Source organism: Triturus cristatus, chromosome 1_1, assembly GCF_964204655.1.
Source record: "Triturus cristatus chromosome 1_1, aTriCri1.1, whole genome shotgun sequence".
NCBI classification, from domain to species: domain Eukaryota; kingdom Metazoa; phylum Chordata; class Amphibia; order Caudata; family Salamandridae; genus Triturus; species Triturus cristatus.
The window spans coordinates 31,848,646-31,868,671 of NC_140579.1; the positions used below are offsets into that span (position 1 = coordinate 31,848,646).

The 20,026-nt window shown below is 47.7% G+C and overlaps 1 protein-coding gene across 1 annotated transcript in view; it reads right to left on the reverse strand.

The window, feature by feature from the left end:
* LOC146869242 (complement C4-like) overlaps positions 1–20,026 on the reverse strand; it is a 550,923-nt gene that overhangs the window by 297,300 nt on the left and 233,597 nt on the right. The window contains exon 14 of the mRNA XM_085646117.1: positions 12,284–12,436. Coding sequence (XP_085502243.1) covers positions 12,284–12,436 — 153 coding nt within the window. The remainder of the gene's footprint in view (positions 1–12,283; positions 12,437–20,026) is intronic.

The following is a 20,026-nucleotide window of genomic DNA, read 5'->3' on the forward strand; positions in this document are numbered from 1 at the left end:
TGTTTTATTTCCCTCTTCCGTGTCAGTAATACTTGAGAGTATGCTTTCCTTACCTGTGTGACCAATCCTTTGTTCCTCGGTTTTTCATTAAGGGCTTTTTTAAGTTGGTTAAAAGCTGAAGTACAGCTATGATTGAACCAGCCTTGGACGGTTTTGGGTTTAACAGGGCCTCCTTTGGTGGTAAGTTCCATAGCTACTTGAGAACAAATGGTTACAAAGGCCATTATTATGTCTTTGTTATGAGAGGATGGGTCGGTACATGTATTTAATTCGGAACCAACCTTTGAAATAATTGAATTAAAGAAATCTTCAGGAATAACCTTGGACCATTGTAATCTCCTCCCTTGATCTTTAGCATTCACAGAAACCACCACAGGTGTCAAATTACGTTTATCTATAATTGGAAAAACGTTGGCCAAGATCAATATCACCGGGTTGTGATCGCTAAAACAGGAGCGCAGGACGTTATAAAAGAGCACATAATTTAAAAGCCCTGCTGATAAAAATATATAATCGATTATGGTTTCCCTATCCCTTACAACATAGGTAGGGACACGAGAATGCTTATCCCGAAATCCTACCTCGTAGAGATCGGTATTTGACAAAAGGGACTCCATGGCAACCCCTTTAGAACTAAGTTCAAAATGTTGGGGGTTTGAAAGTTCAGGGCCATCCTTATCTCTGTAGTGGCAATTAACATTGCATAAATGAACATTAAAATCACCCATCAAAATATAATGGCAAAAAGTGGTATGATTGTCCTTATAGGTTTTTAAAAATTCAGTCAACCAAAGGATATGCTCATTAGGGGACTCTTCTTGCTGGGAATTATAACAGTTAATTAACAGGAACTTAACATCATTTGCCAAACTAACTTCCAGGATAAGGCAATTATAGGAGGTACTTACAATCTTCTTGACACAGCCCAAAATATTTACAGTAACAAGGAACATAAGGCCTCCCCTGTCTCTTCCCGCGTTAGAACTCCGGGCCGGTACAAAATAAGAGGTATAACCATCCATCCAGAAGTCACAGTCCTTATCCCAAGTCTCTTGTAGGGCAATGATGTCATATTGTTGCAAAATATCTAACCAACCACGGTCACTCTTCTTTGACCGTAGACCCGCAATATTCCAACTCATAAATTTTATGGTTTCACCGGAATCAGATGCAATAATAACAGAATTTGATTGTGGGGTTCCATGGTGCGTTATTGGTTCAGCATTTTCTCTGGGAACAAGGGTTACCACACTAGCGCTCCCCTGAATTACAGAATCCTCCTGTCAATCGCAGGCGTCTAGGCCTGAGAGTACCTCAAATCTATTGCGGGTGGTAATGTTGTGGTCTTCCCTACAAAAAGTTGCCATATTGTCCCACTGGGGTTCTAAAAGCCCCTGAGGAACCCTAGTTAAAACGGGTTTTAATACCGCTCTGTTCGGGAAGCTCCCATAACATTTATAAAAATAACCCAACGGGCGCGCACACACACTAGTATTTTCGGTCGTCAAGGAAGCTGCACGTATCAGGACTGTATTAACATGTTGTGGAGATCTAAAGTTAACTATAACACAGTCCCCACTGCAGCCTTTCTGGGACGGACCAACCCACTTTGTCCTTCTAGTGGAAATAATTTGATCGGCAAGATGTACTGGGAAGCCACATCTTCTATTGAGCCAAGCTACAGTTTTATTTTTTAGCGACTCATGTGTTTCCTCTCTAGATTGGGCGTGCAAGTTTCCTAAAACAGGCACATTTGTCAAGACGACCACATAAGGAGCACACTCGGGGGGAGATTAGTAAAACCAGAGGAAGTTCCATATCTAGGAATAAAAGTACCATCTTGTCCCGCAGAGGGTAGCTTAACTGGAATAGTAGGAGGTGGAGGGTCAGAACAGGCAGGATCTAGAGGTGCGGGTGCCTGGGAAGGTAGTAGCGAAGATTTATTTACGTTATCATCAGTGACCCCAACACAGCCAATATCTAGTGACTTACGTTCCCCACTACCTGGCAGAAGTTTCGCTACCAAATCACCAAGCTTCTGTACTTCCTTGTTGGTATTTTTTAATTGAAGCAGTAAGGATTGCGTGTGCTCGGCTAACAGAGTCTCAAATTTAGCCTCAAGAGTAGCAATTAGTGATGCAAATTGAACTGGATCTAAAATGTTACCACCCAATCTACTTGTTTCCTGTAGACCAGACCCAGAAGCGGTACTATTTTGAACTTTGTGTAAAGGTTCTGCTCTTTTTTTAGTGGGCCTCCCCCCCCTTTTATTTAATTGTTTCCTACAAGCTCTTACTGGTCTTGGGCTAGGAAGGACCTCCTCAGATGTATCGGTGGCCAAATCCTGAGGATCGAAACAATCCACCAAGTTCTCAGAAGGAACCTGGCCTTCTACCGTTGCAACTGGACTAACACATACACTGGTTATATCGTCAAAAGGGTTAACAACCACAGGTATGCAAGTGGTATCAGGCAGAACAGAGGGGCCCCCCTTCCCAAGGGAAAGTCTGCGATCATTATTGATTTTATTGACTACTTTCACTAAGTAGTTATCCATAGGGCCAGCCGCAACTACACCTAAATCCAATTTGTTGCTCGACATGGTCAGAACACAATTGTACCAAAAATATCAGCCACAAAAGCAGAGAGGTATATACTGCACCCAATCAAGGTTCTTGTCAAAAATATCAAAACTATGAGTCACGCCAAACCACAGCAATCCGGTTCCTCAAAGTGAAGGATTGACAGCAAACTCACGTGTCTAGTGCTCAAGGGTGAAGTCACAGGGGTCGTGGCCCAGCCCTGCCACGGTCTGCCCCGGACGGCCACAGACAGTCCCGCCCTTGTCCCGGGCTTCTCCCGGCGCCCGCCCGCGCGCGTCCCGCGGCGCGGAGGAAGCGGCGGACTTTTGAGCGCCTCCGGGCGCTTGGATGACGTCAGGGGGCGCTAGGGCGCCTGGGAGCTGTAGTCTCCCCGCACCAGAGCCGCGGCGTGTTTTGGCGGCAGCAGCAGGGATACTCGGAGCGAGGCGAGGCAACAGCAGGCCTCCAGGTAAGCAGGACAGGACACCAGCAGCTTCCCCTCCAAGGCTGGCTATTGAAATTGACAGGGCTCCGAGGTCAAGCTTCCCGCTCCACCGAGGGAGCGGCGGACTTTTGAGCGCCTCCGGGCGCTTGGATGACGTCAGGGGGCACTAGGGCGCCTGGGAGCTGTAGTCTCCCCGCACCAGAGCCGCGGCGTGTTTTGGCGGCAGCAGCAGGGATACTCGGAGCGAGGCGAGGCAACAGCAGGGCTCCAGGTAAGCAGGACAGGACACCAGTAGCTTCCCCTCCAAGGCTGGCTATTGAAATTGACAGGGCTCCGAGGTCAAGCTTCCCGCTCCACCGTGGGAGCGGCGGACTTTTGAGCGCCTCCGGGCGCTTGGATGACGTCAGGGGGCGCTAGGGCGCCTGGGAGCTGTAGTCTCCCCGCACCAGAGCCGCGGCGTGTTTTGGCGGCAGCAGCAGGGATACTCGGAGCGAGGCGAGGCAACAGCAGGGCTCCAGGTAAGCAGGACAGGACACCAGCAGCTTCCCCTCCAAGGCTGGCTATCGAAATTGACAGGGCTCCGAGGTCAAGCTTCCCCGGGAGGAAGTCAATGGCACCTCCTTTTGGGACAATAGAGCTCTTATTCTGCTCATCTTGTTGAACTCTGCTTTCAAATTCGGAATCGAAGGCCAGATGGAAACATCCAGCCGCCCATGCGGGGGAGGAAATAGAACATTATTGCAGCAGACTACTCTCTGCGATACAGTTACTGTATATGGGATTCCCACTAACATTCCGCAGCAAGCTTCATTATTCAAAATCAAATAACTACCGTTTGCAAGCAGCGTGAAAGATGGTGTAATCACTGGCACTGGGATACCTTTGAGGACGCAGGCCAAATTCGGGGCGTGTACATTGCATGCACCGTGTAACTGAATGTGCCTACATACTACAGAATGATCAGCTGTCGAGGTACACTCCTCACCTTTCAGGTAAACCTCTGTACCGTCTCTTGTACATCTATACGTGAAAGGGAGAGACCAAACCTCATGCAGGAACGCGGTACCCAACTGTTCATATCTACCCAGGGCATAGTGTTTCATGCATGACGTAAACTTAAAAAGCGCGAAAGGGAGCGTGATCAACCCATGTACTAACCACACGGCTGAATTCAATTCCGCCACAGAGAAAGGTAACGGCTCCAACTTTTCAATGTGTAACAAGGAATATGTAGCATCTTTCATGGACATGAACTGTTGCTTTACAGTAAGGTTAAAGGGAAGGAATAATGATGTTGTATTCAGATAGTCCCAGGGGACCTTTCCTGCCTTTAACGTTTGTAAAGTCCATGCAAACTGCATAACAGAACGCAACTGGTTTTGACCATGGTACAATACAGACATATCATCACGTACAATATCAACAATTGAAGAAACAATATTGTCTAATGTATAAATTCTGGAAGAAAGAGTGTTAATGCTGTTATCTATAACGGCTAATACCTTTTCCATATTTGCTTGATCAATAGCCCTCAATCTAGAAGCCGCTTCAATTTGCGACAATTTCCATACTTCGTTGTAAATAGCATACGCCCACCTCTTGGATCTGCCACTCACAGGACCTTTAACAAAATCATTCAAATCTATTTTGTCATGTAATTTTGATAAATGAACTTTGACAGATGCCAAGGTGGAATGTCGCAGCCAGGATTGACATAATTTCCCTACAGAGTAGGTAGTTACTGTATGAGAGGACTCAAACCGAGGGTCTACGCGTTGCTGAGTATACCCCGGTTTCAGACCTAGAAAACGACGTTGACAGGTATCGGAACTGCTTTGCCAAATTAACCATCCTTCACTACTAAATTTTGAAATATTGAAAGATGTATTAGAAACTAATGACTGCAAAGCAGGAAGGGACAGATCTGTCTGGTTATCCCAATTTGGGTAAGCGCCCAGATCTGGAACAGAAGGGAAATTTTGTTTTTTAGAAGTGGCCAATCCGAAACAGGTGGTCTGGAAGATGGTTGAATTTAAAAACAACATATGATTTGGTACAAGACAGGCACGATGTAAAGCTTCAGTTCCCTGAACCTGCCACGGTTTGGAACCCCAAACCGATTTAAGATCAATAGTAGCCTTCCACAGATCATAACCTTTGATTGACAACTCATCCATAAAGGACTTAGAATAGAGTAATTTGGTGTGTGTCAGTCTAACCTTCGAGGCAGACTCAGGCATCACTTTAAAATAAAAGGATGCCGGGTTGGAAACACTGAAATCAGTAAAATAAGTATACTTATCAACCAATGTAGGTGAACTGCCGAAAGATAGGGTGGGACAGTGTTCCCATTGGGTAAAATTTACAAAATTACGAAATGTGTTCGCTTTATGCAGGAAGTGATTGCCATAATGCTGAAAACAATACTGTTCTGCATAGTTAGCTGCATTTTCATATAAATCTTCTGCATCAAAAGCGGCATAATATTTCAAATCAGAAAACAGTGCTTCAATGGCATGAACATCCCAATCATCAGAACGAATGTTCTGCTTAACCACATCACCCATAGAAACATGAAATACATTAGGTACATTGATGACCTCTGTAGGACCGTGAATTTGGAATTTAACAGCATCCCACGCAATTCCATCCAAAACGGGCCAGGCAGTGATATTCACAAAAGTCTGGTCCCTTTTCATGATGTGGGATGAGGAGTGGGGGGCCAAAGTTCCATTGATAAGTCTAATTGTAGATCTTTCTTTAAGATAGTGGCCATTCACCAGACGGAAAAATACTATTACAAATCCAATGGACATAAACAAAAAAATACTTATAAGCACCAGCCAGATGTATGTCCAAGGGGGAATCAAAAAATGTGTTTTGAACCAACTAGCAAAAATAGCAACGTTCGAAGGGGAAGTATAAGGCAATGAGTTAGTGTCAAAGGAGAAACGTGACTGGTCAACCGCCGTAGATTGTAAAATAGGCGAGTGACCATTTGTAGGATAAGCATACTCAGTCTCTTCGGGCAGACCACCAGCTGGCGGTATTAACAAGGGATCAGTAACTGACTGCATCTCGATGGCAACATCAGACAAGGTGGTAGAAGCAGGAACCAACACTGAATTTCTTTGCATCGTCTGGCACGAAACTGCTGGAGTCAGACTAAGAAGTATCGGCCACTCGCTGAAGTTTGACATTGTTAATAGAGATGTACCTGTTTTCTTTGCGACCAGGAAGTGGAGGTAAAATGACTGTTCTTGTACCCTGCACTCCAAGCACTGGAACCGGTGCACGATAAGAGGGGCCGAACTCCTTCTTGTTCTCCACCTTCTCACGGACCAGGTCTCCAACTCGGGGTAGCCAGCCGACTACCGGAATTTGAAGCTCAGCATCAGACGTGGAGGGCAAGTGTTCCTTCGATAGAGTGTCTCTGGCTTCTTGTAGGGTCTGCAAAACAGCACACTGATCATCTACGTCAAAGGGTGCGGTCGACGCCGCCATGTCTAGACCATCAAGGTCTGGGACAAACATTCTGATTCCGAAGAGCATCATGTATGGGGTCCGCCCACCCAGAGACCTTCTAGGGAGATTATTAAGTGCACGTTGGACGTTATACAAGTGGGCTAGCCAATTCCGGCCTGTGCCTAAAACACGTGCTGTCAAAGATTGCTTTAAGTCACGGTTCATTCGCTCCACCACACTATTACCCTCAGGTCGGTAGGGGGATGAAAATTTGACTTGGACCCCCAAATTTCTCATAGCCTCCTTGTAAGCCTTGGAGGCGAACGCGGGGCCCTGATCAGAATGGAAGGTACCACACGCAAAAGTTCCCACAAAGACACGCAAATCCCTGATGACAGTCCGCGAGTCAGCACTCCTTTGTGGCCATACCCAGATAAAACGTGTGCACGAATCCACTGCAACCAAGATATACATGTACGCAGTATCAGAAGAAAAAGGACCGCAGTGATCTAGATAAACACAACCAAATGGTTTATTAGATATGTACAACTGTGTTTGTGGTGGACGCGCAACAGTGGAAGGTTTAATCTGTTGGCAAATGTCACAATCAAGAACATAAGCGCGCGCTTGTTTATATAAACCAAACCACCAATAACGTTGTTGTAACAGAGATGTAGTAGCGGACACGCCGGCGTGGGCTGACGCCAACCCCTCGTGCGCTGCTAGTATCAGAGATGGTCTGCAGTCCGCGTTGGGAATAATTCTGTCACCAACGTCGTTAATCCTCACTAACGGGACGTTATCAGGACTTAAGTGAGAAAAATAACGAGAAGGAAAACCCTTCGGGTAATCACTTCCCTTCTCTGTAGCAGCAATAGCTGCCAAGATGTCATCATCAATCTTACTTTTAGATCTTGTAACTGCTGCCACTAAGTATGTAGCCACTGCGGTTTTTGCTGCCTCGTCAGCCAAGCTGTTACCGACAGCATGGACACCAAGTCGTTGGTGACCAAGAGTGTGAATAACATTCACGAGAGGGAGACGTTCTTTAAAGTCTGCCACTCGAACCCAAAGCAGTTTATGCTTAATTGTGCTACCTTTGGTATCACGATAATCGTTTTGAGACCAGAAGAGTAAATTGTCATTGTAGGACTGGACACAATAAAAGGAGTCACTTACTATAAGAGTCGTGACTCGGGGATCAGCAAACTCTAGTGCAAGCACCAGAGCCCGGAGCTCCGCCAATTGCGCGGTACAATCACCCAATGACTGCGTATGCACGGCATCAGATTGGAATTCACCATTTACGAATGTACCCACGACAATTGCGCAAGCCGCAGAATAGGCATGCTTTGATCCAATCGCCGGCTGCGCCGAGCCGTCAGTGTATATGACACAATGGTGTTCTTCGAGCGGGCGCAAAGACAGAGGAGCCGGATGAACAAATTCATACTGTAAGTACTCCTGAGTCTGTAAAGAGGCGTCAAACATATAAGTGACATCTGGTGATGTCAGAGTTGTGGCCCATTGTATCCACCGTGGATGCAAAGCTTTAGAATTTGGTACACTTGCTTTTGTCACTGCCTCTAGGGCAGGATACGGTGTTACAACCAGTATCTGTTTTCCATGCGACAGTGCGCATTCTTTAAGGATCGCCATCTGTACTGCCGTCATAACTTTCTCGACAGTGGAAAAACGCAATTCAGCAGAGGTGTACAAGTGTGATTTATACGCAATGGGGACTGTATCGCCCTCATTGAACGTCAAATACGTGAAACCCACTGCGCCTGGTACTATTCTTATTACCAGGTTAGTGCGGTTATCACGCGTCAGTAAGTATTGTGAAGAAGATCAGCCTGTAAAGACTGTAGAATAGCAGAATGCTCTAGCTGCCAGCTAGACTTCGAAAAAGAAGGTTGTACCAAGGCGTAAAGCGGCTTGATACGGAATATACGTACGTCCGAAATTCAGAAAGCCCAGCAGAGATTGTAATTTTTTCAGTGTTGTAGGAGCACGCAAGCATGCGCACTTCTCCAGAAAGTGAGGAGCCAATCCCTTACCTTCATTGTTGAGCTCGTAGCCCAAAAACAACACTGTATATTCCACGATGTGAGACTTCGCAAAATTAAATTTGTAGCCATAGTCTGCAAAACTCACAATAATATTGTCGACTCGAGACAGATGTGGCATCAGCTCATCATCCGTGAGGTAGATATCGTCAACATAGGAGTATGCGTCGGGGTCAATTCTCTCTAAGAGAGAGACCACGCGAGCGGAAAAGACGCCAGGGCTGTTTTTATAGCCCATGGCTAATCTTGTGAACTGTTTTTGTTTGCCGCCCGAAGTAAACGCCGTCCACTGGCTACTCAGTGTGGACAGGTTATGGCTAAAAAAGCCATTGGAGATGTCAAGTGTCGTTTTAAATCTCTTACGCACGAGACTGTCGACAATAGCCGAGCTGTGAGTATTTTGTACCGCGCAGGTCCGGCAATGCGAATTTAAGTGCCGGTAATCCAAAACTAAACGGTACGACCCGTCAGGCTTCGTCACAGTGAATAAAGGGTTATTCATAGGGGACACACAAGTTTCAATAACACCCTGATATTCCAATTGTTCAAGGATTGCAGCGACGTGCGGTCTAGCTTCACGACGCATGGGATATTGGGGTTGAGGCTGGGGCATAGACCGCAATGGAATCTCATGGCAGGGGGACAACCGGTCCCATCCCACTTGAGTACGATACACCGCCGGCGCAAGCGCCAGTGCCCACTCCTCAGCGTACACTTCAGCCTGGTCCTTAGGCACAGTGTGCGCAAAGGACGGGAGGATTCTAAAATGAAAGCTGGGGGCCAATCTGCCTCCGCTAGGAGGATATCATAGGTGGTAGTCAGATTATCCCAAAAAATCCCCTTTATTGTACGTTGTATGTCACCCTCAATTAGTAAGACTATTTCGTAAAGTCTGTCAGGGGGAGCCACTCTGGTGTCAGCTGTTTCAACAGTAACCAATATATCAGTTGCTGTCGCCGCCAGAAATGGACGCAGAGCTTGACGGACTATGGTAATTTCCGCCGCGCTGTCCAGTAGCGTCAGTGCCCATGTCCGGTTCCGAAGCTGTGTCCGCACTATCTGAGGCATACCTTGCCGTCAGAGCAGCCACTTTCTTCTTCTGAAACGGGGGTCTTTGTCGTGCAAATTCGTCCTGCTTGCCTTTACCCTCAGTCTGTCGGGGCTGGTCACGTGTTTGTGGAGCACCCCGACCTTTGCCACCGCCTCCGCCACCGGACTGTGAAGCCGATGTTTCCTGTGAAGAACGAGGAGAACGTTGTTCAGAAACCTGAAATCTATCAGGAGACTTAATAGTAGCACGATCACGCAGATCATAAGTGCGCTCACTACCTGACTGAACGGGAGAGGCAGGCCGAGACCCCTGTTTCTGCTGCTGCTTTCCCTGTTGTTTTGACCGCCAATTCTGTTTCGGAAAGCTTGGACGGCCATCCTTACCAGAGGCTTCCGCCTTACCCTGCTGCTTAATTTCGGGAGTTTTGATCACAGGTTTAACTCCTAAAGAGCTACGACCCAAATCTCTGTACGCCGACGAGATTATTTTCGCAAACTCCCGCGGCTTATCCTCATCAGCAACTTTCTTCAGTTCATTACGAACTTGGAACTGCATAGCATCACCCTTAAGGTTACACATTATCATGGTAGCCACTAGGTCAAACTGTCCGAGGAGCCGCATGCCTAACTCTATCGCAGACTCCGCACCGTGGTTATCTTGAACACGTTTAATAACGGAGGGCAGTACCGACATAGACGGAGTGCCAAAGCACTGCGAGTACGTCGCTGCAAAGACCTTGCCCCAGTTTACACAATCATCAATGTCGGGGACCAAGTCTTTAGGCAAACTAATGGTAAGGATCCTGTGTTTCTCCACAGGAGATGTATTCGGGTATACCGCTTCTATTTGGTCAAATTTTTCAGCAAGCCAAAAAGGGAAATCATCCCTAGTTTGGGGGCGCTTGCCCATAACAGAATTAACCATAACAGGACTAATGACCACCGCGTGGTGGTCAGTAGGCTGTCCCGCAACAGCAGGTGCCCCCGCCTGCATATTGCGTGACACGTACTGTACCAACGCCCTATATACTGTAATAAGGGCAGTGTGTAGTACACGCAATTCAGCCACCGTCACCGTGAGGTAACGGGGATGAGGCGTAAATCCGGCTAGTACCGGCCAAGTGGCCCCTGCAATTGATAAAGGGCCCATTCTCGGCGGTATAACCGCATGGGGAAGGGCGCCATTAAACCAAATAAGATGCTGCCAAGCAGATATTGGTATTTCCTGTGTCCTATATGGTGTATAGTTCGCTGGCACTGCAGTGGCAGTGTAAGAATGAAAGGAGTTATCGTCCTCACTCACTGCCGGAAGCGTCACCCAAGAGTAGAACAACTCATAAGGATGAGCCGCATCTGCTCCTACCACAAAGATGACGTTCATACCAGTGTCCGGCACTCCATACTGCGTCAAATGACGTTTCAGAGCTGCACGGCTATGCGCCGCTATTTCTACCGCCATAAGGACAAGCTACACTCGAAGTAATCAGTAGCACAAGGGTTCAATAACCTTTTTAATGATCAAGCTTGAAGAAACCTATATCAACAGAAATAGGTAGGTTTAAATCCGTCAGACTTGTTATCCGGAAACAAGAATGAGGGTGTTGTGGACTAATATAAGCACTACTAAGGCGTTTCAACTCATAGACCAAACGTTAGGTGCGCCATGTTGCAGGGATTCTGCTTATACACAGAACTATGCGTAGAACCCCAGGACCTCAGTGAATTGTGGTGTACCAGAAACTCACCTCAGAACCCAGAACCCAGTATCCGGCTAGCATAAGTGTCCCATTCGTTATCCGAGATTTGGCTCGGCGATCCCAATGAAAAGACAACCCAGAACAAGCGACTCAGTGTACTCTCAGGAATGGTGGGAATCGGAAATACCTGTTCGTATATTATTCTCACATCAGTCCACAACAAGAATAAATGGAGACACGGTGAAAATAAAAAGAGTTTATTTTTATAGACCACATGTCCTCAGATGCAGTACTTTGGCTAATACAAGCAGACAAATGATTATAATCAAAACCATCAGCATCGTTACAATACCATAGAATATAAAGGGAGTGATCATGCTATAAATGACAGTGGATACTACCACCTTCCCTTAACTAAGAAGCTAATATTATTATTATTATAATAAAAGGTCTCTTAGGCTTGAACAGGGGACCCCATACCTCACAGATCAGCTTAGTGAAATCCCATCACAGGAGCATCAGAAGTTTTCTCGCAGGAAGGCTCGTCTTCGGTCTGAATATTAAACATGATGTCTGCAATATTAAAAGCACCAACTTTCAGGTATTCGCAGCTGCCTGTGTGTTATGGCTAAATAGTGGGTCGATCAACCTGAATTGGAAAACATGCATTGTCTAAAGACCCAGACTGTTTGTTACACTATGTACAGACCAAGGTCACTGCGCAGAGCTCGGGATGGTAACAACAGATCGCTCTCATGGGAGGCAAAGAGCGAGTCAGCAGTTTGTTTAAACAATAACATGTAGACGCAGTGTTGTGCGCAAAAGCAGCAAGATGGCTTTCTAACATCTAACGTGGTTATGCTAACTTAACAATGTATGTACGTATTAAGGGATTCCTTACTACAATGGAGAACAAGTGCTGTAATAGTGGTCTCTTTATCAAGCTGCACACAGGTTAGTATCAGACTGCCGTACCTTTTTCTGGGTCAGCTTGTTCTTCTTGTTTAGAATGTAGACAGCAGTGTCAATAGCAGCGAGAGCGACCTTCGCTTGGTCATCTGTCTCGATCGTCACTTTCAAAGAACCGCCCGGCTTCAAGACATCCCTCACATTGCTTTCAACGTGCAGCTAAAGGATTAAAAAATAAATATTTAGATGCCTGACTTGACATTTTTTGCAATACACCTGAGTTCTTCATATTATTAGGAAGGTTTATTTCTGATATAAGAGCAACGGACCTTTTGTGTGTCAAGTGAATAAATACAGCAAGTGTGTCTAGAACTGATTCAGTAAGGCAAGATCTATGTGAGTTGATCAGGATTATACAGAATGTAAATAAATCTACTGTCTGTGACTTGAATACATGGCATGGATCTGACCTCCCTGGTCTTATGTTGGGCGTCCCAGGCTTTACAGCAAGTGAAAGTAGCTTAATAATAAAAAAAAGTTATGGACAGGAGTTGGAAATATGTCACTGGGAGGCAGTGAGATGCTTCACCTGAAACAGATGCTCAAGAGGCACAGAGTGCTTTAAGAAATACGTCACAGGAGCTAATTCATCCAGTTTCCCCAGATGTGGGACCTACCTAAAATAATTTACAGGTATAGAATACCAGGGAATGTATCTGAAAACAATGATTATATATAAAAGAAGATGGATTGTAAAAGTTTGAGCACCTGAAAAGAAAGACTTTGAAAAAAATCCATATGGTGCCCACACTACATTTTGTAGTACATATAGTTGTACTATAGTAGCACTACTTACTACAAAATACAATTTACAAGCCTACAAATGCAAATCTCCACCGCCGCCTCCCTGGTCTTTTTATACAGGGGAAATCTCCACACATGTAGGTTTACTACTTAGGGGTTGATTACGATACCGTTCGGAAAGGCTCCGAATCGGATTCTGGTTTGTCGAATCCAAAACGGAGCCCTTGTTTCCGACTGAATCGTATCCAGATCCGAACAACCAATTACGATGCCCAGAAACCGTTAGGGCTGACCGAATCGGTTCTGAAAGGCATTCATACAGGTCAAGCCTTTTGGAGCCGATTTGTACTGCTCAATGGACACGTTTCCGAGTGACCGATTACGATGAAATATTCTGACAGCCGTTTCGATTTGGTTTGGCCGGAAGGAAACAGCTGTCGGAATTTATCTTTGGGGGCTGTAGCAGGTCCCCCTTCACCCGGGCCCTCCGAATAGGGCCTCTGGGGGTACCCATGGGTCCCCCTTTCCAACCATGCACAGGGTGCCTGCCACGGGGTGCACGATTTTCCCCAGCCACCCCTTTCTTCAATGGGAGCCTGTGTTCTCGTTCGGAACACAGGCTCTCATTGAAGTCAATGGGAGTCAGACCGAATCATATCCAGAAGCATCTGGATGCATCCATATCGTTCAGTCGGACTCCTCCGATCTGAGTTGTCTCGAAAGCATTCCGGAACCTATTTGGTCAGAATACTTTCAGGGCGAGATCATAATCGGCCCCTTAGTAGCAAATGAGGGAAGGACAAAGTGGAGTGGCTGGAAAATGAGGAATGCTTACTACAAAGTAAGAGGAGTTTGGGGGGCGTGGCCAAGCCGGCGACTAAAATGGCCTCCTGGCTCTGACGCTCCGCCGAGCGTCCCAGCTTCACGGCGTATTCGCGTGATTACTGCTGACATAACACCACACGGCATGCTGCAAGAGTAAGCAGATGATGCCCTGACCCCTCCGACCTAAGAACGAAGCTGAAAAGTGCCCGTAAACTCCAGCGGTCGAGCCGAACGAGAACTGAGGTGCGGCCCGGCCTGGTGTGATCTACGTGTCCAGCCTCCTTCCTGACAAATGAGGCCTACGTGGAGAAAAGCCTGAAACCGTGGCTGAACCTGGCACCGCAATCAACTTTCACCACCGGTGAGGAAACGCTGCACCCCCCCCCCCTTTCCCATCGCCCGGATGCACTTGGTCTGTGGCCGCCTTCTGAGGAGCGGCGAACACCACTGCAGCAGCGCGACTGAGGGAGACCGTAACCGCCGTCCCGTTGCTTCGCAGCAGGCCTGCAGCAAACACGTGGCGGCCGGAGAAGACTATTGAATATCAATTACAGGCCACCTCGCAGCAACAATGCCGCGTATTGAAGAGACCGCATGGGCCCCCTATAAACACGGCAGCGGCTCCTGCATTGCACCCGCAGCGACCCACACACCCGAGGACTGAGTGGAACCTACCGCTAACACTCCGGGGCCTCTCTCTCACTGCCACCCATGGCTCTATGCCGCAAATCCAGTGTCCTTGCTGCTGCTTGATTGCACCCACGCCAGGGCCCCCTCTCTCGGCTACGGGGCCTGAAGCTACACGGATGCCCTCTCCTGCTATATGAGGAGGAGGTGCGTCATGCCACCACTGCGTACCTACTGTTACTGGACCCCCGAGATTGCTGGAGGCCCTTATGGCCACGCAGGCACCGCCAGCAGGGTTGGCAAACCTTGGCCCTGACTGTGATTCTATGACACAGAAGCGTTGTGTTCCTGCCATAATTATCTGTCTGGACACTGAACCCACCTGCGCCATCTCCTGACTGATTGTGTGTACACAACACCGCATCCTGTCATTAATATCACACGTTGCAGAGCACCCAACAAGGGAACAAGGATATGCTATGCTTGAGTCGCCTGGCAACTCTACTAGACCCGCTAAAGGCTCGCGGGTCACGGCTGTGCTACCTCTGACGCAGCATGGGCCGCAAAGACCCCAAGCAGAAAATGCTACCATTTGAGCAGATCGTCGATACAGCCCCGCAATACGGCCCCACTATGGTAGAACCTGCACAAAACTCAGAACATGGAGAAGGCCCCCCGGAGTTGGCCCCCCGGAGTTGGCCCCCCGGAGTTGGCGGCCTCTATACTCCAGGAGATGAGAGCTGGCTTTAAAGCACTAGCAGCTGATTTGACCTGCTTGACAAGAACATCTCCAGTCTTGGTGCCAAGATCCAGGTGCATTATAGACGCTCGATGTAGCAGAGGCTCGCATATCCGACTTCGAAGACGGGACTGCACAATCTGCTAAACGTCTGGAAAGGGTTGAGCGCATTCTAAAGGAGGTGGCCATCAAAAATTAGGATCTCGAGCACGAAGCCGCCGAAACAATCTGCGCATCCTTGGTGTTCCAGAGACTACCCCCACTGACAAAATGGATCTATTTGTAGAGACTTTGTTACTTGAGCTGTTTGGCAAAGAATCCTTTACTCCGGGCTTTGTGATCGAGAGAGCGCACAGATCATTGGGCCCTCGCCCGAACCCCCGTCTCCCCCCTAGACCCATCGTGGCACACATCATGAACTTCCGGGACCGAGATGTTGCACTTCGACTGGCTAGAGAGAGAGGAGATGTAGACTGGCAGGGCTCTAAGTTGTCATTTTATCCAGACTTCACAGCCATGGTGCAGGATGCACGGCACAAATTCAACGGGGTCAAGGCCACCCTGAGAAACTTGGGACTACGATAGGGTATGTTATACCCTGCCAGACTGAAGGTCTGCGCAGGAGTTCTGCTGAGTTTATAAACAGAATAGCAACCAGTCTGCCAGGGTTAGATTGGGCCCTTGCCCTCCACATAGTGGATCTGATGCAAGTGCCGATCTCTTTTCCAGCTCTGGCACGGGATGATTCAGCTCCTTGACTCACGCCAGATTGTATTAATGCAATATTGGGAATACGTTCTATACTCTGCATTGCTATTACAATTAGCTGGTAGCGTTGCCGCCCTCCCATGGTGTATCCATTGAGCTTGGTTTGTTTTACTCTGGGGTACTGCTTATGGGTATTAACATACCAGCATAAAGTTACTTGGTACTTCATGTTCTCTCTTATTTTTTATATTGCCCCTTCCCCGATCGGGTTTGGCTGGGTGGGGGGTGGGAGGGATGTTCGCATTTGCAATATTTGTTTATTGATATATACTGAGTCGTTCCTTACTGACTATCTCTGTTCATTGTCGCTACACTACTATGATGAAAATTTTACACTATGTAGATGGCCAGATTTGGTAATATATAAGGTCCCTCAGACCTCTCCCTAATGTCTTGGAATGTACGGGGTCTTAATGACACTCGCAAGAGAAGGCAGGTAATTCATTATCTATTGCAACATAAGGTGGACATTGCTTATTTACAAGAGACGCACCTCCCCAAAACAGATACGGCACACTTTGGAACTAGCTGGGGTGCATATGGCTATTTTGCCAATTACAGCAACTACGGAAGGGTAACAGCCATTTTAATACACAAGAGGGTTCCATTTACCTTTAGCTCCCTGCACTAGGATGGCGAGGGAAGGTACCTTGCAGTATCAGGTCTCTGATGGGCAGGAATGTTACACTGGTGTGCGTCTACGCCCCAAACACCAATGCCCCGACTTATTTCACGCCCTACATACCCAGCTTACCAGGTTGGAGCTGCAGACTCTGCTTATTGGTGAGGCGACAGATATTCTAAATGCATTCCTGGAATATTTTTCAATTCTGTATTCCACCAAATTGGGGAGCACTCATGAGACACAGGAGGAATACCTAAACGCGATTGCACTCGTCTTTCTCGAAAAACACATGCAGGACTTCCTGGCGGAAGCCAACTCTGTTGCAGACATGATATGTGCCATAGAAACTATTCGTGGCTTCTCAGCCCCTGGGTTAGATGGATTTACAGGAGACTTCTATAAAGAAACCTGGCAAAGATCCCACACAATGTGGTTCATACAGGCCCCTGTCCCTCCTAAACCTAGATTATAAAATATTAGCCAAAGTAATTTCTAAACGTTTGTCCCAATTAATGGAATTTATCATATCCCCGGCTCAATCCGGTTTTTCACCCCATCGTTCAACCTCATTAAATCTTAGAACACTCTTCGCATTTATACATAGGATCAACCCAGAAACCCCGGCAGCAGAGAAAGCTTTTGATTTATTAGAGTGGCCCTTCTTCCTCTCTGTCATGCGTCGTATGGGTGTAACGCCCTGAACGTCTCAGGATCGTTTAACAGACACGACAATGAGGACGCAACCACTTGTGAAGGGTTAGTTCTTTTAATGAAGGCAAATAAAATACAAAGAACAAACAAAAGTTATAGTCACTGGAATCCTCCAGGCTAAGTACGTTACCAGCCCACAGCACGGATGGTCCTAACCGTCCTCTGCATATACGCCGATCCCGGCGTATGCCAACAGAGGGCAGAAATGAAATGGCCGACAATGCCAATCGGTAGGCTGTGAGGGGCACGAAGAGTGTTGGGGAGAATCGAGGAGTCAGGGAAACACCCAGCCGGGGTCTCTACCTGAAGGGAGCAGCCGCTCAACCTCTTCCTCAGACTGCACCGGGACGCGGAGTCACCTCCTGGTGATGCGTCACCGATACCCCAATCACAAGCAAGAAGACTGAACCGAGAGCAGCCGCTCGATCGATCCTGTGGACTTCCGAGTCTGTAACGCGGCAAACACCTCCTGGTGTGCGTTACAGCTGGCAGTCCCTGTGTCTCTGGTCGGGCTGGGAGTTACGACTCCAACCAGCAAAAGCGCCACTGCGCTTGGACTCAGCCGAGTCAAAAAGCGAAGCTCAATGGTTGACCGGTAGAGCTTCCGGGTCCTTCACAGGTGACGATGGGGCAAGACACGGCCCAGGGAGTAACGACTCGACCTACCTCCGTTCTTGCCTTACTGGAGCACCACTCCGGAACACTGCTCTTCACGAAGCAGGTACGTCGGTGTAAACACAATATCCGACAGCCTTGTACCTCCCGGTTCCTCCCTTTATAGGGCGTGTTTTCCTTGAGTTATGTAACAGCTCTCCTGTTTACATAAGGGCGTGTTTCCCTTGAGTTATGTAACAGCTCTCCTGTTTACATAAGGGCGTGTTTCCCTTGAGTTATGTAACAGCTCTCCTGTTTACATAAGGGCGTGTTTCCCTTGAGTTATGTAACAGCTCTCCTGTTTACATAAGGGCGTGTTTCCCTTGTATGACAGGAATTCTTGACAATGGGCATGCCCATGGGCTTCCTCGCTACGACAGCGTTTGTATAAAATCAACCGACAGCAAGGCTGCCCTTAAATGGCACACTCTCCCAACCCTTCCAGCCCTTCCGCGGGACCCGACAGGGTTGTCCCTTGTCCCCCTTATTGTTTACCCTGGTTATGGATCTGTTGATCCGCCACTTTCAGGAACGGCACAACGAGGCCTACAATTCAACACTGGCCCCCTCCTGGTTTCGCTGTACGCGGACGACACGATCCTATACGTCAGACACCCCCAAAATAACTGAGACCCGCTAATCAGGGAAATTATCAGATTCGACCGATTCTCAGGCCTACGCCTCTACTGGCATAAATCGGTCATCCTTCCTTTAACAGTTAGCACAAAACCGTGGGAATGGGAATTCCATCTGGAGTGGTGCAATGACTATTTAGGTATCCATATTCATTTGGACACTTCCCAAATAATAAGTCTAAATTATGGGCGAGCCATAGACACGCTTGCACACAAATAGAGAAATGGCTGAGACTACCCCTGTCACTCGCTGGCCGAGTTTTGATTCTGAAGATGATAGTACTCCCCAAATTTCTATATCTCTTCAACAACATACCAATTCCTCTCACTAATAGCTTTTTTTGAACACTCTGTACCCTTCTAACCCACGTGGTATGGGGTGCACAAGCAGGTGGTCACTCCTCACGCTGCCATATGACAGAGGGGTATACAGTGTCCCGGATTTCCAGTGGTGGCTCAATGTAGCTACTCTCACTCCTGGTTTCACCTGGACGCCCAGATTCCATATTTGAGGCCGAAAGCAGATCTCATTCTCCCGGAGCGGCTTTCGACTGTCCTACCCCAGAGATCCCCAAGACATCCAAACTGTATCCACCACAAGCTGGGCATGGAATATACTACGCAGGCTCACTGGAGCTGATACACTGTAATCTTCGGCGCTACCCATCCTCATCAACTGTTGGATTTCAATCACGGGTGAACGGATGGTGCAGCGTACTCTGACAACATTTGAGCTTTCACGGTTGGGCGATTTGTACCCTGGGGGTCACATCTTTTCATTATCAGAGGATGCTTGGTTCCAATCGGGGAGCATCATGGAAAGGTTTGTCCTGGGCCACATCAGATCCGCCCTACGTTCCACCTTGCCGACCTTTCGAATCGAGCCGGCCTTGTTCCCCCATCTCACGATGATTATAGAAAACACTAGTAGCGTTCACTTAATTTCAAAGCTATACAAGACATGTGCTGCTCTGAAACCCATAAATGACGCCAAAGTCCGCAGCGCTTCGGAGGCCGACCTGGGGCGATCAATCACAGATGAGCAATGTGCCAAATGCTGCACAGTCACACAGGACATTTCACTAAATCGTCGGTACAAGCTCCTACATTTCAAACTCCTGCGCCGTAAATATTTCACCCCTGCTATGGCACGCAAAAAATAGACCCGTCCAAACCACACAACTGCCGTAAATGCTCCGCACCTCATGCCGACTTGGCACATCTTACTTTGGCATGCCCAAAACTGCAGCACTACTGGAAACGTATACATCACATGCTAGGGCAAATGATCAATATACCTCTGATCTCCACTCTGGAAGAGGTCCTATTGGGATATACAGTCAACTTCCCCAAGAAGATCAGGCGGTTCGCATCCCTGGGTCTCTTACTAGCGAAACGGATAGTGGCTGACAACTAGGGGC